The sequence below is a fragment of the Molossus molossus genome, unplaced genomic scaffold (genome assembly GCF_014108415.1).
Source record: "Molossus molossus isolate mMolMol1 unplaced genomic scaffold, mMolMol1.p scaffold_m16_p_17, whole genome shotgun sequence".
Classification (NCBI taxonomy): Eukaryota; Metazoa; Chordata; class Mammalia; order Chiroptera; family Molossidae; genus Molossus; species Molossus molossus.
The window spans coordinates 37,704,383-37,726,962 of record NW_023425352.1 but is presented as its reverse complement, the minus strand read 5'-3'; the positions used below and the strand labels follow the sequence as shown (position 1 = coordinate 37,726,962).

General features: G+C 34.2%; 1 protein-coding gene across 2 annotated transcripts in view; it reads left to right on the top strand.

Annotated features, from left to right (window-relative positions):
- The window catches only part of PCDH15 (protocadherin related 15), a 737,327-nt gene that overhangs the window by 667,747 nt on the left and 47,000 nt on the right, over positions 1-22,580 (top strand). For both annotated transcript variants that reach the window (XM_036264711.1, XM_036264710.1), the window contains 2 exons: positions 8,128-8,343; positions 14,255-14,343. In XM_036264711.1, coding sequence (XP_036120604.1) covers positions 8,128-8,343; positions 14,255-14,343 — 305 coding nt within the window. The remainder of the gene's footprint in view (positions 1-8,127; positions 8,344-14,254; positions 14,344-22,580) is intronic.

The window sequence follows — 22,580 nt, the reverse complement described above, 5'->3', positions numbered from 1 at the left end:
TACTTTTAAAGTTATAGGATGAGAAGTTTAGATTTCACAGTGATATCCTCAATTTTAATGCAAATTACAGCTTCCTCATCTCTGGAGGGGCCTGAAAAAATATGTGATTTAAAGAAAAGGGTGAACTTTTGTAGTTAGAGAACATACAGCAAAACTTTTGCAAAAACAAAAGCACAGTTGTGCTCAGATCATGGACTTATAGTAACCTTAGTCTGTCTGATTATTTAATTCACTTTTCAGTCACCCAGTAGTAGGTTAGCAGTTAAATTGATTAAAGAAGAGGAAGTCCCAGATGTTGTGAAAGAATCAAAAAAAAAAAAAAATAGAGCAATGCAACTATCTGTGAAAGCTATGACACAGAGGTAAGGAACATACGTCCTGAAGTAATGAGAGAAGAGACGGTATTTATAGAACTGAAAATTGACATATCAAAGAAGATGTTTTAACTGAATAAGAAAGCAATGGGAAGTTGTGGTCATAAATTTATAGATTAAAATTTACCTTTCCCTAGATGATATCTTTCCCTAGGAGAAATGTCTCCAAAAACCAAAAGACTGGAGTTTAGTTATGTGATTGAATTATGCAGTGATGCAGTTCAAAGACTGATGAGTTTTCATGACTAAGAACTTGAAATGGGTTGTTGGGTGTATCATCTACATGAACATCAAAATTCAGACAGAAGGAATTTGAAGTAGAAGAGGTAGATTAAAAGCTAGTTACCTAAAGCATTATTATATTCAACAAGGAATCTGTACTATATATAAGTGCATGGATTTCAACTGAGGAAGAGGTTTTGCAAGTTTGGTTGAAAATGAGCTGGAATCAATAAGGAGAGCTGGAAAAGAAAAATACATAAATGTTATGAAAGCGAAGTACATGTATCTTGAGCTATAAAGGAAAAATTGATTGATGCATTACTTTAAGAGAGTTATAATCTTATAATAATATGTCTGAAGTAATAAGAATTTGAATTTATTTTGTGCTTAACTTTGCGTATGCATTGATAAATGCCATGATATGGGAAAATATTTAAAAAATTTTAACATTATAATAAACATTTAGAAAATTCCAAGTCATATTGTACTTGGCTATATAATATGTATTAAAATAATATGTGTTGCTTAATATTTTTCTTTATAAGGAAACATAAAACTGAGTAATTAATTTTTTTTAAATTACTACTGTCTGTTGAGTCTGCTTCTCTCTAAAACATAATGCAAATAAACAAACAAAAATTTGTATTGTTAAAGTAGGAAACAAATAGTTATATGCACTCTGCTGAAACTTTCACTTTATTCACATCTTGAACTAAATTTAAAATTGTGTTCTTAATTTTGTTATCAGTATATTTTTATATTTACTGATATGTATTTGGTATGTATTTAAATATACCATATCTTTTTTTATTACTTATTTTTTTATTTTTATTTTTTATTAATTTGTTCTTGTTACAGATGTTTCTCCTCTTTTCCTATTGACTCCCTCCTCCCCATCCCCGCCACCTTATCCCCAGCTTTGTTGTCTATGTCTATTGGTCATGCATATATGCATATAAGTTCTGTGGTTTACCTCCCCCCTCCCCCCCAAATTCCCTCTCCTCTGAGCTGGTCAGTCCATATCCTACCTCTATGTCTCTGGGTCGATTTTGTTCATCAGTTAGTTTAGTTCATTATAGTCCACAAATAAGTGAGATTATGTGGTATTTGTCTTTCTCTGCTTTGCTTGTTTCGCTTAGCATAATTCTCTCCAGGTCCTTCCATGCCATCTCAAAGGATAAGAAATCTTTCTTTCTTACAGCTGCATAGTATTCCATTGTGTAAATGTACCACAGCTTTTTTATCCACTTATCTACTGATAGACACTTGGTTTGTTTACAGATCTTAGCTATTGTAAATAGTGCTGCTATGAACATAGGGGTACATGATATTCTCTCTGATTGGTGTTTCAGGTTTCTTAGGGTATATTCCTAGAAGTGGGATCACTGGGTTAAATGGCAGTTAAATTTTTAACTGTTTGAGGTAACACCATATTGTTTTCCATAGTGGCTGCACCAGTCTGCATTCCCACCAGCAGTGTCTAGAGTCCCATTTTCTCCACACCCTCGCCAACACTTAGTTGTTTGATGATTTGCTGATGGTGGCCATTCTGATAGATGTGAGGTGCTATCTCACTGTAGTTTTAATTTGCATCTCTCTGATGATTAGTGACATTGAGCATTTCTTCATATGTCTCTTGGCCATTTGTATGTCCTGTTTGGAGAGGTGTCTATTTAGGTCCTCTGCCCATTTTTTAATTGGGTTCTTTGTCTTCCTTTTGTTAAGTTGTATGAGCACTCTATATATTTTGGAAATTAACCCCTTTTCTGATGTATCGTTGGCGATTATGGTTTCTCATATAATGGGATCCCTTTACATTTTAATGGTTGTTTCTTTTGCTCTGCAGAAGATTTTAGTTTGATGTAGTCCCATGTGTAAATATACCATATCTTATAATTGATTTCATAAAAAGTACATTTAGGTGTTAGCTGTGTGTGATTGTTATGTTCATATCCAACATTAATCACAGTCACATCTCATATCCATTCAGATTTTAGTCTTAAATTCATTTTTTTCTTTAAAATTGAATAGATTCAACATTAAGTTTGATAATCCCAATTGAAAATTTTATTATTCACATTTATACTTACTGGTATTCCACTATATACACTTGGGAGAGAGACGGGATACTTGAATAATGCTAATAATCATGGCAACCATCCTCAGTGAGTATTTTGTAAAATGAGATCTTGAGATTACAAAAAGGATCAAGCCCATTTAAAGAAATAGAAATTTAAAGTGGAGTCATTACTGAAAACATACTAATAGTAGAGTTTTATATTCTTGAAAAAAAAAAAGATCTAGTAGGCATAATTTTTTCAAAACCATGTATCTCATTTTTGACAATTAGCTTAAAATGTACTGTAAAAAAGAATACAAGGAAATAGGTAATTCTAAGTTATAATTATTAATTCCATAACCAAACTTTTCATTTAATAATTGTTTCAGGAAAAGTCTGTTTTAAAAAATCACCTTAATCATTAAGATAAAATATGGCAACTTTTTGGTAATCATAATTCAATGAATTAGCAATACTGTCAATTATATTACTTTTTTATTGACATTTAGAAGTTAATTAGTAAAAACTGCAAATAAGCTTAATATGTCAAGCACTCACAATGAAAATATTATAACCACGTTTTCTTTTCTAAACATGATTGTGTTACAGCATCCATTTCAAAATATAAAGGTTTAGAATATCACAACAAAATTGAGTCAGGCAGAAAACAGAATGTATATTATGATCCTATCAGTATAAAGTTTAAAATCAGGCATAACTAATCAATGGTGTTAGAAATCAAGACAGTGGTTTCCTTAGGGAGCTAGGTATGACTGGAAGGCCATGAAGGACATTCTGAGATGCTGATAATGTTTTATTTCTTTTTTTTTTCTTTATTGTTGAATGTATTATAGATGTCTCCCCCTTTCCCTCCCCATTTACCCCTTCTCTCAAATCCCTCCCTCCTCCAGCCTTTCCCACACTATTGTCTGTGTCCATTGGTTAGGCATATATACAAAGAAATTCTTTGGTTTATCTCATCCTGCCCTCCCCTTCCCTTTGAGGTTCATCAGTCCAACAACCAATTTGTACTTCTTAATTTCTTCATCCTTTTCACCTATCTCCCCAGGCTTTGCCCATCTGACAAGCAACAAAAAGTTCTCTAAATCTATGAGTCTGTTTCAGTTCTGCTTGTTCATTTTGTTTGTAGATTCAATTGTTGATAGATGTTTATTAATTGCCATTTTATTGTTCATAGTTTTGTTCTTCTTCTCCTTTAAGAAAACCCTTCAACTTTTCATATAATGCTGGTTTGGTGGTGATGAACTTCTTTAGTTTTTTCTTGTCTGGAAACTCTTGATATGTCCATCGACTCTAAATAATAGCTTTGCAGGATAGAGTAGTCTTGGTTGTAGGCCATTGCTTTTCATCACCTTGAATATCTCTTACCACTCCTTTCTGGCCTGCAAAGTTTCTTTTGAGAAATCAACTGAAAGTTTTATGGTAGATCCTTTGTAGGTAACCAACTGCTTTTCTCTTGCTGCTTTTAAGATTCTATCTTTGTATTTGACCTTCATGATGATGGGTTTTGGTGTGGTCCTCTTTGGGTTCATCTTGTTGGGACTCTCTGTGCTTCATGGACTTACATGTCTGTTTACTTCACTAAATTAGGGAAGTTTTCTGTCATTATTGTTTCAAATAGGTTTTTAATTTCTTGTTCCCTCCCTTCTCCTTCTAGCACCCTTATGACACACATGTTGGCACACTTGAAGTTGTCCCAGAGGCTCCTTACACTATCCTCATTTTTAAAATTTTTTTTTACTTTTTGCTGTTCTGATTGGGTGTTTTTTGCTTCCTTATATTCCAAATCAATGGTTTTCTTCTTGGCTTTACCTACTCTACTATTGATTCTCTGTAAATTACTTCAGTTAGTATGTCCTTCATTTTTGACTGGTCCTTTTTTATATCATTGATGTTCTTACAAAGTTCCTTGGAGGTCTTCTTAAGTTCCTTGAAGGTCTCACTAAATTCCTTGAATGTCTCACCAAGTTCCTTGAACTCTGAATCTGATTGATTGCTTATCTCCATTTTGTTTAATTCTTTTCCAGGAGTTGTGTTCTTTTTTTTTCATTTGGGACTTGTTTCTTTGTTTCCTCATTTTGGCTGCTTTCCTTTGTTTGTTTCTATGTATTAGGTAGAGTTGCTATGTTTCCTAGGCTTCATAGGGTGGCCTATTCTTGTAGGTGTCCTGTAGGATCCAGTGGAACAGCCTCCTTGATCACCCCAGCTGGGCCCTTGAGGTGCACCCCTAGTGTGGACTGTATACCCTTCTGTTGTAATTGAATCTTGATTGCTGTTGGCATATCAATGGGAGGGATTTACTCAGGCTAATCAGCTGCAAGGACTGGCTGTGCCCACTGACTACTGGCCTCTGACTATCTTGGAGGATCAGCTGTATAGGGGCCCACCACACAGAGCAAGATTTACTTCAGTAGGGCTCTGGTACCCACTGAGTCCACTCCTTGAATGTGTCACTTGTGTCAGTGGTTTGGTGGTGGTGTTTTGATGTGGTCTGAAGCTGTCCACTGAATGTGCTGTCTCTGGGGCAAGGTCAGCCATGGTCTGTGTTCTACCCAGGGCCACCAGGCATAAGCTACAAAGTGATCTGCCGATGGCTGCTTCTTGTGCTGGGCTTGGAGGTGCCAACAAGAAAAGTCAAGTTGTGAACCAAGGCTGACTGCTTCTAGTGCCAGGCCTGGGGACAATTAACGAGAGGTATGGGGCTTGCTGAGACCAGATGCTTCTTGTTTGAGAGATTTTGAGGAAACTCTGAAGCAGGATCCAAGACAGGCCAATCCTATAGTAAAGCCATTGAAAACAGCTTGGGTGGGCCAGAAAGTTGGGCGGGGCCTCAGGGAATCACCAGGGCGAGGCAAACAGTGTGAGCCAGGTGCTGGAGTCCCAGATATGGCAGCCATCTGCTGCCTCAGGGAAGGGCTCACCAAAGGAACATCAGCCTCTGCCAGCACATCTGTCCAGGAGAAAGCTGCCTCTCCAGCTCTCGTTTGGCAGCTAAACAGCTCATTTCTTCCCTGTATGTCTCTGGCACCCCTCAAACTGCCTCGCCTCCAAGCACAGAGGGAGCGAATCTGAGTAAATCCATGTTCAGACCCTTTAAGAGGAGCTGCCTGGGGCTCCAGCAGCCTCAGCCTCCTTTAGCCTCAGTTCCTGCTGGTTTTTCCAGCCAGAAGTCATGGGGACTTCTTTTCCTGGCACTGCAACCCTGAGCTGGGTGCCTAGTGTGGGACGAGGACCCCTCACTCCTCAGGGAGGACCATCCGCGCCTCCAACCCTTCTACCAGTCTCTGTGTGGCTGCTTCTTTAATTTCGTAGTTGTAGGAGTGCCATTCGGCTCAATTTCAGGCACTTCTGAATGATGTTTGTTCTGTAGTTTAGTTGTAATTTTGATGCGGGTATCGGAGGAGGTGAGACCATGTTTACCTATGCTGCCATCTTGATAGGAAGTCCCATTTTATTTCTTGATGCAGGTCTCATGGATGTATATATTTTGCAAAATTTTATTGAGTGATACACTTAAGATTTGTATATTTTTGCATGTATCTTTTACCTAAGTACAGTTCGCATTAACAGTAAAATATTTTTTCCAGGGAAATGTCAGTGTTCATCATAAGTTAAAGAATAATATTCAACCAAGTGTTTGATTGAATTGGAGTTAGACCTAAATTTGCTCAGAGTATGTAAAAGAAAAGTCTTTGATTAGTTGATTCAAACTCTGACTTTAACTTTTGTGGAGAATGTGCTTTTTATTTCTTATGCTGTGCTTTGTTAAATGAATAAAATCTCTGGGGTTGAAAGCTTAAAAAGGAAAACTTTGATAACTCTTCTTTGTTCTTTTTTTCCCTTTAAGTAATAATGTGACCTAATGTTGAAATCTAATTATCATCTCTCTAATGCCAAAACTAAGCTCTGCCATTATGTAATCCATACTGATCACCTAAAGAGTTGAGCTGGTAGTTAGAAGTTGTCCTATTCTAAGTTGAAAATCTTAACTTAGAAAATTCAAGAAATATTTTATCCTGAAGTAAAATATCTGGGTTAAGTTACCTTGTCTATCAGGTGGATAGAGTTCTCCCGAAGTGTTTTAATGGTTAAGCACATGTATCAAATTTGAAGCCAGAGAGTCAAGTTCACGCTGTACCTTAATACACATTTATATTATTTATTAGTATTGTCATTATTTATATCCCAACTTTATTACTTACTATGCAGCCTTTGACTATTTAAATTTAATAAGAATTAAACCCAGTAATATTTCAGTTTCTTAGTCACATTAGCCTCATTTCAAGTGTTCAATAGTCATATGTGTCAAGTAGCTACTGTATTAGAGCACATTTAGAACATTTCCAGAAAGTTTTATTGGACAACACTAATATACATAGAGAATAATACATTCCTCAGAGATTTTAGTGAATAAGATTATTTTTTGTAGTCTTCTTTAGCATTGTGATGGCAAATCATAAATGCTTAATCCATAATATTTAATAATCATATCTTTAGGTAAAACAAGAATAACCGGATAACAAAATAATAATGGAAACACAAAACTTACATATCTAGTATCATGAATAGAGTGCATATAGCTTTGTAAAAATTCACTAAGATTCTACTAGTCATTCTGCCTCCAAATATTTTACTATGAAATAATTCTTAAATTGGCATTCTGAAAAATGTCCTTGAAGTAGAAGCCATAGAGATAGCCTAATATGTTAGCTCATAGCTTTATTAAACACACAGACACACATACAGAACATATTCTAAACAACTATCTACCATTTTAAAATTCTAAATGTTAAGCAACCTTAACATGCAGATCATAAGTAACTACCACCAGAAACAAATCTGGTTAATCAGGGTATAAAATAATGAAAAAGAGAAGCTGAATTCGTATTCTAACCCTTGCTAATTATTATGGTATGGCATTAACTAATTAGAATCTCTTTATACATCTCTGGGTTTACTGGTTAAAAGCTCTGAAGTTTTATTTGTCTTATTGTCATTGGAGGTATATTAGTGCCTTTATTTTTATCTCCCTTTTAGGAAATAATTACATAAAAAACACAAACACATGCTATGGCTATACTCAAGATAATGGTTAGCTAAACATTGAATCTCCATCCTTAAGCCAATTTGGATCACAGCCCAGAGCTGAACCCATCTGACATACCAATCAGAACACCTGATTCATCAACTAGATTCTGTTAGTGTCTAAGTCCTTTTATCCACAGTTCAGTAGTTATTATTCTAATGACAGTCACCCAACCCTGTGGACACAAAGGCTATAAATCTACCTAACGACATCCAGAAAAATAGAAGTTTAGGAGGACTTTTCGGTGTTATTATTACACAAGGAACAGGAGTCTGACACACAGAAATAAACCTTTTAATAAAGGTTTTTTTTTTGTTTTGTTTTGTTTTTCTGGTTATTTATAACCTGTGTTTTTTCCCTCGTAGGCCACTGATAAAGATACTGGTAATTATAGTGCCATGGCATACAGACTCATAATACCACCAATCAAAGAAGGAAAAGAAGGATTCGTGGTAGAAACATATACAGGGCTTATCAAAACGGCCATGCTATTCCATAATATGAGGAGATCCTACTTCATGTTTCAAGTCATCGCAACTGACGACTATGGGAAGGGATTAAGTGGAAAAGCAGATGTACTTGTAAGTAAATAAATCTTCAAATAAGGAGGTACATGGCCTACTAGTCTGGGGTCAGTGTTTTCAATTGAGAAAATTTTTAAATTTATTTGAAATGGGCTTTCTAAAATGTGAAGGTGATTAATTTTTATCCAGGTTGTTGATAGCTATAGTTTAGTGTATAAAAAATATAGCTTTATGATTGTTGTGTTTTATTTTAAATATTTGAGAAATACATCGCATTTTTATATATGATTGTGACAACAATAAAGCATTGGATTCTATTTGGTCTGTGGATCTCATTTTTAATATATGTTAGGTTGGAGCTACTTAAAATTTTAAAAAGCTTTACTAAGTTGTGTTGTAAAAATTTAAATATTTTTTTTGTTATTGTTTAAATTACTCTTAGGACTTTTGTAATTAAGAAAACAAAAGGAAATGTTTTGGAGCAAGTTCATCTTTAAATGAATGTTTATTCCTTGTTTTATCAAAAGTCCCAGTGATGACATTGATGATCCTTGACTAAGTTACATTTGGTTTCAGTCAATATCGCTTACCTATTTTGACTTTTTCTTCAGAAGCTCAGTGGTTGATTATTCCCAAGAGTGGTTTGCTATTAACATTAATTCAAAATATTTAACACTAGTGCATCCATTCCATGGAGTCTCTATCATTATTTGGACTTTTCTCTGATGAATGTAGTAAAAATTATAAGTATAATTATTATTGGAAATGTTTGTCCCTTAAAGATAGACTCTAGTATAATTTTTCTTACTCTTTACATCTTATTAAATCTTCAATTCTCAGTTTTCCTCATTTAGTTCTCTGGACAAGTTTAATCTTCATATATGCAGATATCAGTGATCAAATATTTTTCTTTTTAGATAATGGTGAAGACAATTACCACAATTGTGGTGGGTATGAAGGTCACAACATTCTCATTTATAACAATAAAGCTGTATAGAATATACAAAGGCCAATCTAAGCCAAGAAGCTTTTGACATAGAAGATATTAAGGTTGACATAGATTTTCAATCAAATTAATATCTATAAACATTAGGTAGAATAATGCTATCTCTCTGTTAAGATGTATACATCATGGTGCTTTAAGGCTAAATGATAATTTAGTATATTAAGCATAATAAATATTATGAACACAAACAAATGTAACTATATAGATTATGTATGTAATATGTACTTAAGCAATGTGAGTGTATGGGATTTTTATTTGGACTCTATAAACTGATATGTGGAAATTATGAAACATACCTTTGAAATTATTCAAAATATATTGAGAAACATTTAATTCAAAGAAATCACGATGTTCTATATTTATAAATCAGGATATATATGCCTTCCCAGCAAATACTATTTAAAAGATCTGATATCCTTTAAATCAAGAAAAGGGAGATATGGAGAGAAGTAAAACTTTTATGAAGAAGGAACAACAATGTATCAAAACTAAGAAGAAAAAGAAATGATGTCCGGTCTTAATAACTGATAGATATTTACTCAGAGTGAAGAATGAGGGAAGGAAAGTAAGAGACGGGGCTGAAGATGGAAGTAGTTGGTCCATATGAAAGCTCCAAGCAATAATAAAGTTACTGGAACTCTTTCCTAAAATCAACAAGAAACCACTTAAAAAATTTTAGTAAGTGTGAGTGAAGATAAGATTTTAATTTAGACAAAACCTTTTTGCTTAATGCAAATGTGGTTCTCCCCTGATCTACTATTCTGCTGCCTTCCAAAATAAAGGCTTTTGTGTTCTGTTCTATATTTATTTGCCATAGTCTTCATACTACCTACTGGCAAAGTAGAATTCTCAGTGCACCTCATTGCTACTTCTAGATCTTCCTCCAACCTTGAGTCTCATTATCTAACTGTCACTCACTCACTGCCTTACATTACAGCTGTGACCACACAAATCAGCAGTCTATCCCTAACATATTTCAGTGAGTTGAGCTCCTGAGTTACTATCTCTAGCAATTACTTTGTCCTAATTTTGGCAACTTTGTTATATGAAAGATAAATCTTCCAGTATTCTGAACTCACAATTTCCTTGAGTGCCTTTCCTCCATTGGCTTTACCATCCACCCTATACAACCACTTAACAACCAGAGTTATTTTAGCCATTACCAATTAGAGCAATACCTCTATAATTTCCATTTCAAACCTCACACTCTTTGACAATACTACTGAATGCATTCAGCTGGCTCTGGCACTCTTTTGTCCTTACCAAGACCTTAATTCATTTAGCCAGCTATATTTTTACCTTTTCTCTAACCCCTATGTGCTCTCTTTCCTGCTTACCAGTTTTGTGGTGCATAATCAATTATTAAAAGCACTCAATCACATAAAAATTCAACTTCCTTGCCTTCTCTTCCTAAATCATACTCACTTAACAAAACCATAACTCTAGTTAATTGCAGTGTTCTTTATCCCATGCTCAATATGTCTGCAAAAACATATATAATTGTATAATTAGTCTTTCTTTAAATTAATAATGAAATCTCTCAAGTGAGCTCTTATATTATTCAGTAACCACACTATATTTCCTGATGCATTTATAGTACTCCTCTCCTGGAAGAACTTTTCTCTTACAATCCTCAACATCTTCCCCTCATCCCCACTAACTGCCTAATTAATTGGCAACATATCTCACTGAAAGGTAAAATTAAAGCATTTAGGATACTTCTGCAACTCCACTAAAGTTGGATCACTAAATCCACCTACTTACCACAATTTACCCCCTGACATTCTTGGCCCTATTTTTTTTGTTTTTGTTTTTTAGATGGATACTCTATGTGTTGATCAGGAGCCATGAACTCAACCCGTGCTGTAGATCCAAATCCCACTCACCAGCTCTAGGACATTGTTTCAACAACTCTCTCATGCCCTATTATTATTCATCATTAATATCAGTCTCCCCTCTTTATTTGATTATTCTCATAGCCATGCTTTTTTTTTCTTTATATCTTCAAAAATAATTTTTAAAAAAACCTCTTAGCCTACATCTCTTTTAAGCGACCACTAATTTCTATTCCTCTTTCCAGAAATATCCATTTTTAGAGTTGACTAATTTCTTATCACCTAATTTCTTTCAAACTCTTTCTAATCACAATGACACTTCTAACACTCATCCAAACTTAGGTCAACGTCATCAATTGCTTCTTGTTACTAAATGGACTGGTAATTTCAGGCTTCATCTTATTTGAACCATCAGCAACACTTGACTGATTGTTAACTTTACTAGGCTTTTGGGCCACCATTCTCTCTTGCTCACTTCTTACCTTACTCTTTATTCCTTCCTGGTTCCTTTGCTGTTCAATTTATTCTCTTGGAACTTTTAGTATTGATATTTCCCAGGGCTCAGACATTAATTCTCTTTTCTATTTGTACTCATTGACTCAGTAAACTCAGTCAGTCCCATAACTTTGAAATATCATCTATATACTAAACCATATTAAATGTATATTTTTAATTCTAATATATAAATTTCTAAACAGTGAACTCATATACCTATTTGCACATGCAATAATTATACATGAATATCTAATAAAAATATATTTTTAATGTTTCCTAAACTGAACTCCACTTCCTCATCACATTTGTTTCTTTTATAGTCTTCTCAGCTTCACCTGATGACCAAATCATCTTTGAGTTCGTTAGGCTAAAAATTTCTTGATTCCTTTTTCTTCTAAATCACACATTCAATCTCTCATATGACAGCAATGAAAGGGTACTCGGTTGAGTGTTCTCGACAACTTTCCTGCAAATAGAAAAACAGGGACTCTATTTCCTACAACTTAGGTTTTTTGCCCTTCTCTATGACTTCTTTATTTAGATTAAAATTGAGAGAGCAGAAAAGGTTCACACATAGCAAATATTTAAGTACATTTCTTTCTTTTCACTAACTTTACATCTGTCAGACTTCCATCCTATGGTTTCACCAAACTACAAAGGAGATTGAGGAATCTATTCTTCCTGAGATAACACTCTATGACTCCTGTTCCTTCCAGGCTGCTTGGTTTTTATCAGAATTTCTATTTCATTTTATTTTTTTATTTTTTTTATCCAATGTTGAACAAAAGGAAAAAAAATAAGTAAGGAAAGAAAATAAAGAAAGACAAGAGGGAAGGAGGAAGGGACAGAGGGAAGAAAGGAGAAAGGGAAGGAGAAAATAATTTTACAAACATCATATACATTTATTCTAGAGATTTTTGCCATGTAATTATACAACTAAAAAAATAGATACATAAATAAACAAACAAACTAATAAAACAAAAAATGCTTCTGTGTAACATCTGTCTCTTTTTCACTCAGGATGAAAAAACAAAGAAAAAGTTACACAAAAACTGTGATGATCTCTTTTCTAATGAATTTAGATGAGTGTATGTGTGTGTGTGTGTGTGTACATAATCATCTACATGTTTAAGAAAAATTTAAATATTTGGTCGTAGACATCTATAATAAGTTAGGGATAAAGTGTTGTAGCTGCTAGTATTAACTGTTTGCTCATAAGTGGAAGTAAGACAGATGCCTGGCTTAATATACAATGCAGAACATGAATTACTGGGCTCAAACAATGGTTTGAAAAATTGCTAACTAGTTGTAATATTTCAGATAATAGTTTGAATTTTTTCTCCCAATACACTGAAAGATCCAGCAAATCTGGACCTATTTTCTCACATGGCAATATTCACTAGATATGAGTTAGTAGTTGACCTCTGCCGATGAGTCCTAGGCTCTCTGATTGGTCACATTTCCCTGTCTCCCTATCATTTTATACTTTTGAGTACTTCACTTATTTAGGTTACCTGTCTGTTCTGAAAACACTGAGTTTGTGACTCCTGATAGAGCATCTATGAGTCATTATATGTAGACAACGTGGAGCCTATATCCAAATACTTACAATATAAAATTATTACCTAGTATAAATTATGATCAGATATTTGGCGCTAAATATGCCTAATCCAGAGTTTTCAATTTATGGTCCTGGTGCATATACACAATTTGAATAGTGTCTATAATGTATGTGGAGGACAATGTATGATTGACTTTACATTTTTTGTATCCGTATTGGGTAATAGTAAAGAGCACATGTTCTGGAGTCAGCCTGCGCTAATTGATTCCAAGTTATTAAACATTTCTTTGTTTTATTTTTATTAGTTTTCTTATTTAAAACTGAATAATAGTATGACTACCTGATATGGTGGTTGTTAGAATTAAATGAATTAAAATCTGTAGCCTACTGAGACAAAAAGTAAATTGTAGGTTGTATGCAGGGAATAGATGCTTTTATTTTTATCCCATTTTTTTCTAAGTAAGAACAGAAAAAAACTATACATGTTAGATGAATAGGATAAATTTATTAACAGCTATTAATATTTAAGCCTATATGTAAGATATATATGTCTGTGTGTGTGTGTGTATACATATGTATCTTTATCTACACAGAAATAAAGTTGGCTAAAGCAGACATAAAGACTATATATGAGGATTTTATGCAATGAATTATTCTAACTAACCATATCACCGATTGTTAGTCACAATGAATGATCTATTGACGTTTATAAAATCTTGAGGCTGTGCTTTTTTATTTTTCTAAGTGTTCTTAACCCAATTAAACAAACAAAAGCACTTTCTTTCATGTAAATAATCAAGAAAGCAAACAAACACAAAATCAGCAGCAGTCGACATCACTTAGGGTTCTGTAACTTATAAGTAAACAAGAAAGGGTCTGTCATTCTCAACATGCCCAACATCTACTGAAAATTATGTGATTAAAAATTATTTATTCCTAAATTTAAAAATGGAAACCACTGGGTAAAATGCATAGTTGAGAAGAAAATTTAAAATGCTTTTAATTATAGAAATGTTAATGAGTAAGAACCAAACAAATTCTGTTTTTTTGTTTCTTTGTTTTTTCTTTCAGGTCTCTGTTGTCAATCAGCTGGATATGCAAGTCATTGTTTCTAATGTACCCCCGACTCTAGTGGAAAAAAAGATAGAAGAACTTACAGAGTAATGGATTTTTGTTTATTTATATATTTATTTTTGTACAGCTATAATTTGTATTGGATTAGGTCATTTTAACCATTATAAAGTTCAGTTTAAACATATACTCAACATACTTTCTTAATAATTTAACCTACCATTTTCCTGAAATAAGTAGTTTTATTTGAAATCTGTGAAGATTCTGAGAGTACTTTCAAATAGGACTGAAAATAAGATGTGAGAAGATATAACTTTAGAATGCTTTGATTGATGCATCAACATAACCTCAAATGCAGCATATAAGAAATAAATCATAATATTAATTATTTGAGTATATATCTTTATTTTGTGCTCCCACATTATTCAAATAGCTTAAAATCTATGCAATCCAGCTATTCCAGGAAATGATTTCTCAAAGTGATATATCTAGATGGCTAATGCTTATATTTTCAAAAACAAGTGAATAATTATAAATGATATATATTTAATTATCCTAAAATACATGCCATGTCCTTCTGCCTTTGAACATGTGCAAAGTTGTGATTATTAAGCTGCAATTCTTTGATATTTTGAATGCTGTCAAGAATTATTAAAATGTCTTTGCTATTTCACTCTTAACTACCCTAAATTAGCCTGCCATCATTTCATAATTTTTACATTGGTATTTATTTATTATTGTGTCTTTTATTGAATTTCTGTTGACAGATGTCAATTATCATTGTTAATCTGCCTCTCTCTAGCAAAGTATCTCCCACTTGTTAGTTTCCAGAAAAATAGCTAAACTTTTAGTATTTATATATCAAACAAAAAAAAATAGTAGGCATTAATTAAGGTTGCAGTGAGGCATAAATGTTTTGCAATAATTATTTGTTGATATTTTATCAAATTGAATCTTTAGATCTCACATAAGATTTCCTATGAATGAGGTCATCGTTACCATTTATGCATGGAATAACAATAATATAGTGTCTTGTTTACCTCTGCAAAGTCATTCATCTGTGCTTAATCTTTATCAAAATAATAGCTAATTACACCTGAAAATTTTAGAATCATGCCTGTCTTTTAGCTGTTTTAATGTTGTCTATTGAGATAAGCTTTCTCTGATTACACTATCAGTAATTCTTATTTTTTATCTTCACCTGAGGACATTTTTGCATTTATCTTCAGATAGAGCAGGAGGGAGAGCAGGAAGAAGAGAGAGAGAGAGAGAAACATCGATGTGAGAGAGACCCATTGAGTGGTTGCCACCCACATGACCCAAACCGGGGCCGGGGACAAACTGCAACTGAGGTATTTGCCCTTAGCAGGGACCAAACCCGGGACTCTTTGGTCTACAGGCCGATGCTCTAACTGCTGAGCCAAACCATCCAGGGCTGATTACACTATCTAAAAGAGATGGCATTCTCTTCAACCTTTGACCCAGTGATTTTCAACCTGTGTGCCTCAAAAATTTTTAAAATATGCAATACCTGACTATTTGGTTGGGGACACCAACCTCTTTTCCCTTAGATTGTCAAATTAAAAAATGACAAAGTCAAAACAACAGTAGCCCACCAGTGTGAATGAATCAAAATTATACCTATTTTTTTGGTCAGATCAGCAAAAAATATAATATATTTTTGGTGTGCTACAGAATTTTAATAATTAGTTTATGTGTGCCGTAAGACGAAAAAGATTGAAAATTGTTGCTCTTCCTTACCCTTTATTCTTTTTTTTTTCAAAAAATTATTTAATATTTTTATATGTCAACTTCCCACTGAAATATGAACTCCATGAGGCTAGGAAATCTATTTTTTACTTCTATAATTCCAGTTATATATTAAATACTCAATATATTTTACTGAATAAAAATTTTGTACAAGCAAATTTATAATGCCCCTTTCTTCATATTGAGACAATTTATGAAAACTTCAAAACATGGCAACATAAAAGTATAATTTCATAGCAATTTATATAATGTATTCCTTTTAAGTGGATATGAAAATATGCATGAGAAAAATCAGGCAACTTTCAAGTCTTGAGAGAAATGCATCCCTTTGAAAGGAACTTTGATTTTATATAACTTTGGTTTTGAAACACAAATTTGGGCATATAATTTAGTATTTCCCAGACTTGTTTTCACCATTAGTTGATAACAGATAATAAAACTTATATCATAGGACTGTGATAAGAACTAAATGATATAAGCCATCTCAGACCATGGAAACCATGAACATTTAATAAATAATAGATATTATACAGAAATGAGGTTAGTAGCCCAAAGTCAGTAGGGTAAGACAGAGAGAGGCCAGCTTTGCATTTTCTCCTCATAGTGTAGTAATGGAGCTCAGTTTATGGGTTCAGACAGACAATCCTGTTACATATCTGAATCCTGTTACAGATATTTAACACATAAGGCCATACTTCCTCATCTTGAATATTGGAACAAGGATGTCAAGTTTGTGTTGCTTTTGGTAGAATTAAAAGCAAATTTTCTGGTGCAGTAAACATAGCAGGCATGTGAATGATTTCTTTCGGTAAATTTTTAAAAATATGTATTACATTAGAGATTTTTTTTTTTTTTTTTTGGTGGTACATGCCCCTAGCGGGAACTGAACCCGGGACTCTCTGGTCTGCAGGACAACACTCAACCGCTGAGCCAAACTGACCAGGGCACATTAGAGATTCTTAAGCACAAAAATTTCTGATCCCTCTTTAAAAAAAAAAAGTTCACTTTTTTTTTTTTTTTTTTTTTAGAGCAGTTGTATATTCACAGCAAAATTGAGCAAAACATATGGAGAACTCCTTTATACCCTCTTCCACCATGGACACCTATAGCTTCCTTCACTATCAACATCTTGTACCAGGGTGTTTACAATCAAAGCTACACTGACACATCATTATCACCTCAAGTTCATACTTTACATTAGGGTTCACTCTTGATGTTGTACATTCTGTGGGTACGGACTAATGTATAATATTATGTATCCATATTACAGTATCTCACAGTGTAGTTCCACTGCCCTAAAAATCCTCTTTGTGCCACCGATTTATCTCTCGCCTCTCCACTAACCCCTGATCTTTTTACTGCCTTCACAGTTTTACCTTTCCCAGAATGTTACAGAGTTGGAATCATACCATGTGTAGCCTTTCTGATCTCATTTTGTAAGCTACTCTAGTAGATGAAAGTGCAAGTGATAAGGACTGTTAGACCTGATTCAGTACCAGGAAACCCCAAACATATCACTGTTTTTCTTTTTTCTTTATTGATTTAAGAGAGAGAGGAAGGGAAAGGGAGAGAAAGATAGAAACATTAATGTGAGAGAGAACATCGATTGGCCGCCTCCTGCATACTCTTCAATGGGGATTGGGCCCACAACCTGGGCATGTGCCCTAACTGGAAATCGAACCAGTGACCTCTTGGTCCATGAATCGATGCTCAATCACTGAGCTACACTGGCCGGGCCAAACACTCACTCTTAATGTTCAGGAGTGAATAATGAAAAAGCACACGTCTGAGATGGACAGTAGCGTGCCAACTTGTTAATTAAAAATAAGAATTTATTGTTCCAGGGACCAGACTAACCAGCACATTCATTTTCTATAGACATTCTTAGATGGCAAGTCACAACATCATCAAAACCATTTTCTGTGTTTGAAACATCCCTATTCTATAAAGTTAAAAACTAGGATTCCACATGGTCATCACTTTTATTTTTTTTTCTTTAGGAAGATACTTATACGAGGCCAAATCATAATCCAATGTTTCCTTGGTAAGCATGAAACCAGTACAAACTGGGAGAGTTGATGAAAGGAAAATGGAATGAGCTACTATATCCGTTTGATGATGGGAAATTATTTGTAAAGGGAGTCAGTATCCTTTGATGGCTAAGAGCATAGTGCCTGGAAAATAAGATGCTCACAGTAAATGTTAGCTGGCATAGTGATGCTAATGTTACTCTCCACTCCCCTGAAATTGGCTTGAAGGGCTCTACTGAATTTTTTATTACTTTTGTTATTTGATGCATACAGAATTAACCAACACCCCTTGTAATGAAACACATCCCTTTTAAATTATATTAATGTATTCCAGCTAATTCTATGCCCCCTATAGATGTCCTTGCACATCTATGTTCTAAAGTATTTTATTTTATTTATTTTAATGTTTTTGTTAATCCTTACCCAAGGGATATTTTGTTCATTTATTTACTTATTTATTTTAGAGAGAGTGGAAAGGAGGGAGGGAGGGAGGAAGGGAGGGAGGGAGGAAGGAAGGGAGGGAGAGAGAGAGAGAGAGAGAGAGAGAGATCAATATGAGAGAAATACATCAATTTGTTGCCTCCCACACACACCATACCTGGGCTGAGAATCAGGGCTTGGGAGCAAACCTGCAACCCAGGTACTGTGCCCTTCACTGGAATTGAATCAGACCTGTGACCCTTTGGTCCATGGGCCAGTGCTCTAACCACTGAGTAAAACTGGCCATTGCTGTTCTGAAGTATTTTAGGTTGACCTTAGACTTTATCTCTATGTGAGTCTTGTTTTTCTCTTCCTAATTCTTGAGATTAAGAGTAGGAGGAAGAACTGTGCGGACAAGGTCGATGATACCTTACTATATAGAACCAACAAATGATTGGCAATAGTGTCTTCAGAAGCAGCTAGGAAATATTTGCATTTTATGTCTTCTTCCTTTCTCCTTCCACTTCACCATGCAGCCCCAATTAAATTCTAAAATTTAAATTCTTAAGAATCTGCAGAAATGGCATTTTTAAAAAGCATAAATTAAAGAGTTTAGAAATACTGTGTTACAATATGAATTGGAATGGATCATTTAGGTCTCCAAGTTGCTCAAGCTCTTGTCTTACTTTGTATATACAATATGAAAAAAATCAATGATAGAGAACTTTATTGCAGTAATTATTGCTTTGATGTGGATGAATCCATATTAATATAATGAAATATTTATATAGCATCTGAAATGTATCTGTAAATTATAGTTCCTGGTATTAAGGTAACAAATCATACTTTAGAAATCTAGTTGAGATATATATCTTTAGAATGAGAATTATAAAGTCTCCTGGAAAAAGAACCTATGGAACAGTAAACAATAGATGGTAACACTTATTTTTTTTATAAATCAGTATAATATAGACTTGGTGTTAAGGGGAAATATTAAGTTGAAGAGCAAATGAATAAACACATTACCTTTGATCATTTTTACCTTCTCTTTGTTTTAGAGTTGGAGTGGGGTTAGGGAACTTTTTGTAAGTTTAAAATAATATTTTATAATGCTTAATAATGATATTCAAATTCAAGTGATATTTTACTAACACTTATATTTATTATAATTATTGAATGTCCACAAAAATTAAAATAATTTTAAATTAATAATTTTAATAACAAAATAATTTTATAAATAAAAATTTTTTTGCCAAACACATGTAGTAGGTTTGATTTAGTCTTTGGGTGTTAATTAAACAACTGTTCATTTAGAACATTATACTCTCAAGATATAAAAAATTACAATGCTTATTTATTCTATCAAATTCCTATAAGAAAACATTCTGAGGAAAATGCATTAAGAAATTCCTAAGCAATATATTAACTTTTTCTCCCTCTGGAAGGCAGCTATTCCTTTTAAATGTAGAGGAACTAAGATCAAGCCCCAGTTCCCCAATGACTAGCCAGGAGATCCTGGGCCAGTAAATTAAACTGTTTGAGTCCTGATATCCATACCTGGAAGCTGGTGATGTATTCATTAAATTAAAGGCTGTACGCACTGGAGATTTGCAGTGAGAAAAGCAAAATCTCTGTTCACATAGAGCTTACATTGTATTAGGGGAAAACAGCAAAGAAATAGTAATACAAAATTGATATATAATATGATGTTGGGCAGTGATAACTGCAATAAAGACAAATGAATACAAGTAGCAATATAAAATTCTGTAAGAGAAGTTCTATCTCATATAGGATGACTGAGGAAAACTTTTCTAATAAGCTGAAATCTGAGCAGAAACCTGAAAGAAGTGAACGAGAAAGTCACGTGCTGATGTGTGTGCACCTGTGCGTGCATTTGTGTGTGTGTGTGTGTGTGTGTGTGTGTGTGTGTAATGGGAGAATTGGGGGACAAATTGGTGGAAGTTATTCCAGAGAAAATTGCAGATATAAAAACAACAGTGTTAGGAGCATGTTTGTTATATCAAGAATATAAATATCAATGTGGAAAATTAATTACATAACCTTTTAGGCCACTGGAGGATTTAACATTTTCCTCTGTGTAAGAAAGTCCTTATAACGGTAGTCTAATATAGTAGTCACTATTTATATGTAGTTATTGAGTGCTTGAAAGTGGCAGGTTCAGATCAGCAGTGCTATAAGTACAGCATACAATACCCACCAGATTTCTAAGACTTAGTACAGAAAAAAAATAAGATATCGTATTAATATTTTATATGGGTTACATATTGATATGATCATTTTGGATATACTGAGTTACATAGGTTACATTTAATATTACCATCTTATTTAGTTAGTTAATCCTCACCAGAGAATATATTTTCCATTGGTTTTTAGAGAGAGTAGAAGGGAAGGAGGGAAAGGGAGGGAGAGAGAGAAACATTGATGTGAGAGAGACATTTAAATTGGTTGTGTTCTGCACACACCCTAACTCTGGATCAAACCTGCAACCCAGGTACTGTACCCTTGACTGGGAATTGAACCCAAGACTCTTTGGTACATGATCTGTTGCTCTAACCACTGACCAACACTGGCTGGGTCTCACCATTTTATTTTTAATGTACGTATTAGAAAATCTGAATTTACATATGTAACTTGCATTATAATCCTTTCTGGCAGCATTACCTTAGACATTTAACAAAGAGAGATATTGTTCTGGCTTACATTTTATTTATTTTTATTTTTTATTTTTTTGGTATGAGTCCCGAACCCGGGACTCTCTGGTCCTCAGGCCGACACTCCAACCGCTGAGCCAAACCGGCCAGGGCTGGCTTACATTTTAAAAGGTGTTGTGTTGGAGATCAGGTGATTGGTAGGGGTGGGGATAGGAAAGAGTGATTAGCAAAAGGGTCTATTTTTAATGTACTACCTATAAAATTTATTATGGATTAGATATATAAGTAAAAGTAAGAAACAATGGGTCTGAGCAAATGGACAAAATTAAAGTAGTTACCTACCTCACTTAGCCACAGAAATATTTGATAAAATTATACAGGTGAGCCCTGGCTGGTTTGGCTCAGTGGTTAGAGTGTCAGCCTGCAATCTAGAGAGACCTGGGTTCAGTTCCTACTAAGGGCATGTACCTCAGTTACAGTTTTTCCCTGGCCCTGATTGGGTCATGCGGGTGGCAACCACTCGATGTGTCCCTTTCATGTTGATGTTTCTCTCTCTCTATTTTCCTCTCTCTCCCTCCCACTCTATCTGAACAAAAAACAAAAAAAACAATTATACAGGTGAAAGTAATACTGTTCTGTTATTGGAGAAGATTGACTTTGTTTAGCAATATCTAGTTCACATCAATAGCCCTTATGTCAGCTTCCACTCTCACCATCGTTTGATTTTCCACATTGGCAACAGATTAAACTCCATATCTCCTTCCCATAGCCACTTTCGTAGCCCTACATTAAGGTTAATTCCTTATGTCTATTTATACCACGTGAACTGAGTATATCACACATATCAGGTATGTTGGTGCGGTGCCATCCTATCAAACCAGTGAAAATCTTTTTTTTATATATATTTTTTTCTTTATTAATTTTAGAGAGAGAGAAAGGGAGAGGGAGAGAGAGATAGAAACATCGATGAGAGGGAACATCAAATGGCCACCTCCTGCATGCCCCCTACTGGGGATCGGGCCCACAACCTGGGCATGTGCCCTGACTGAGAATCGAACCAGCAACCTCTTGGTGCATGAGTCAGTGCTCAACCAGTGAGCCACAGCAGCCAGGCTCAAACCAGTGGAAATCTTTAAAAAATATATAAGCCTAGCTGGAAGATAGGAAATATATTATTGTGCCTAAGAGTTTCTTTACTTGTGTAGTCTTTTGTATCTGATGTATTCTAAATTAAATTGCTTAAGTATTGCCAATCACATGCCAATTTTCTTTAAGTATACTGAGCACAAAGATATAGTTGGAAAGATTACCAATGATCATAAATGATCTATTTCTATCAGATAATGAAGCACTTTCATTACAATAGTACAACCTTGAAAATAACACTTTCTATAATTGATACACAATAGCTGTAAAATAAATTGAAAGTAGTGA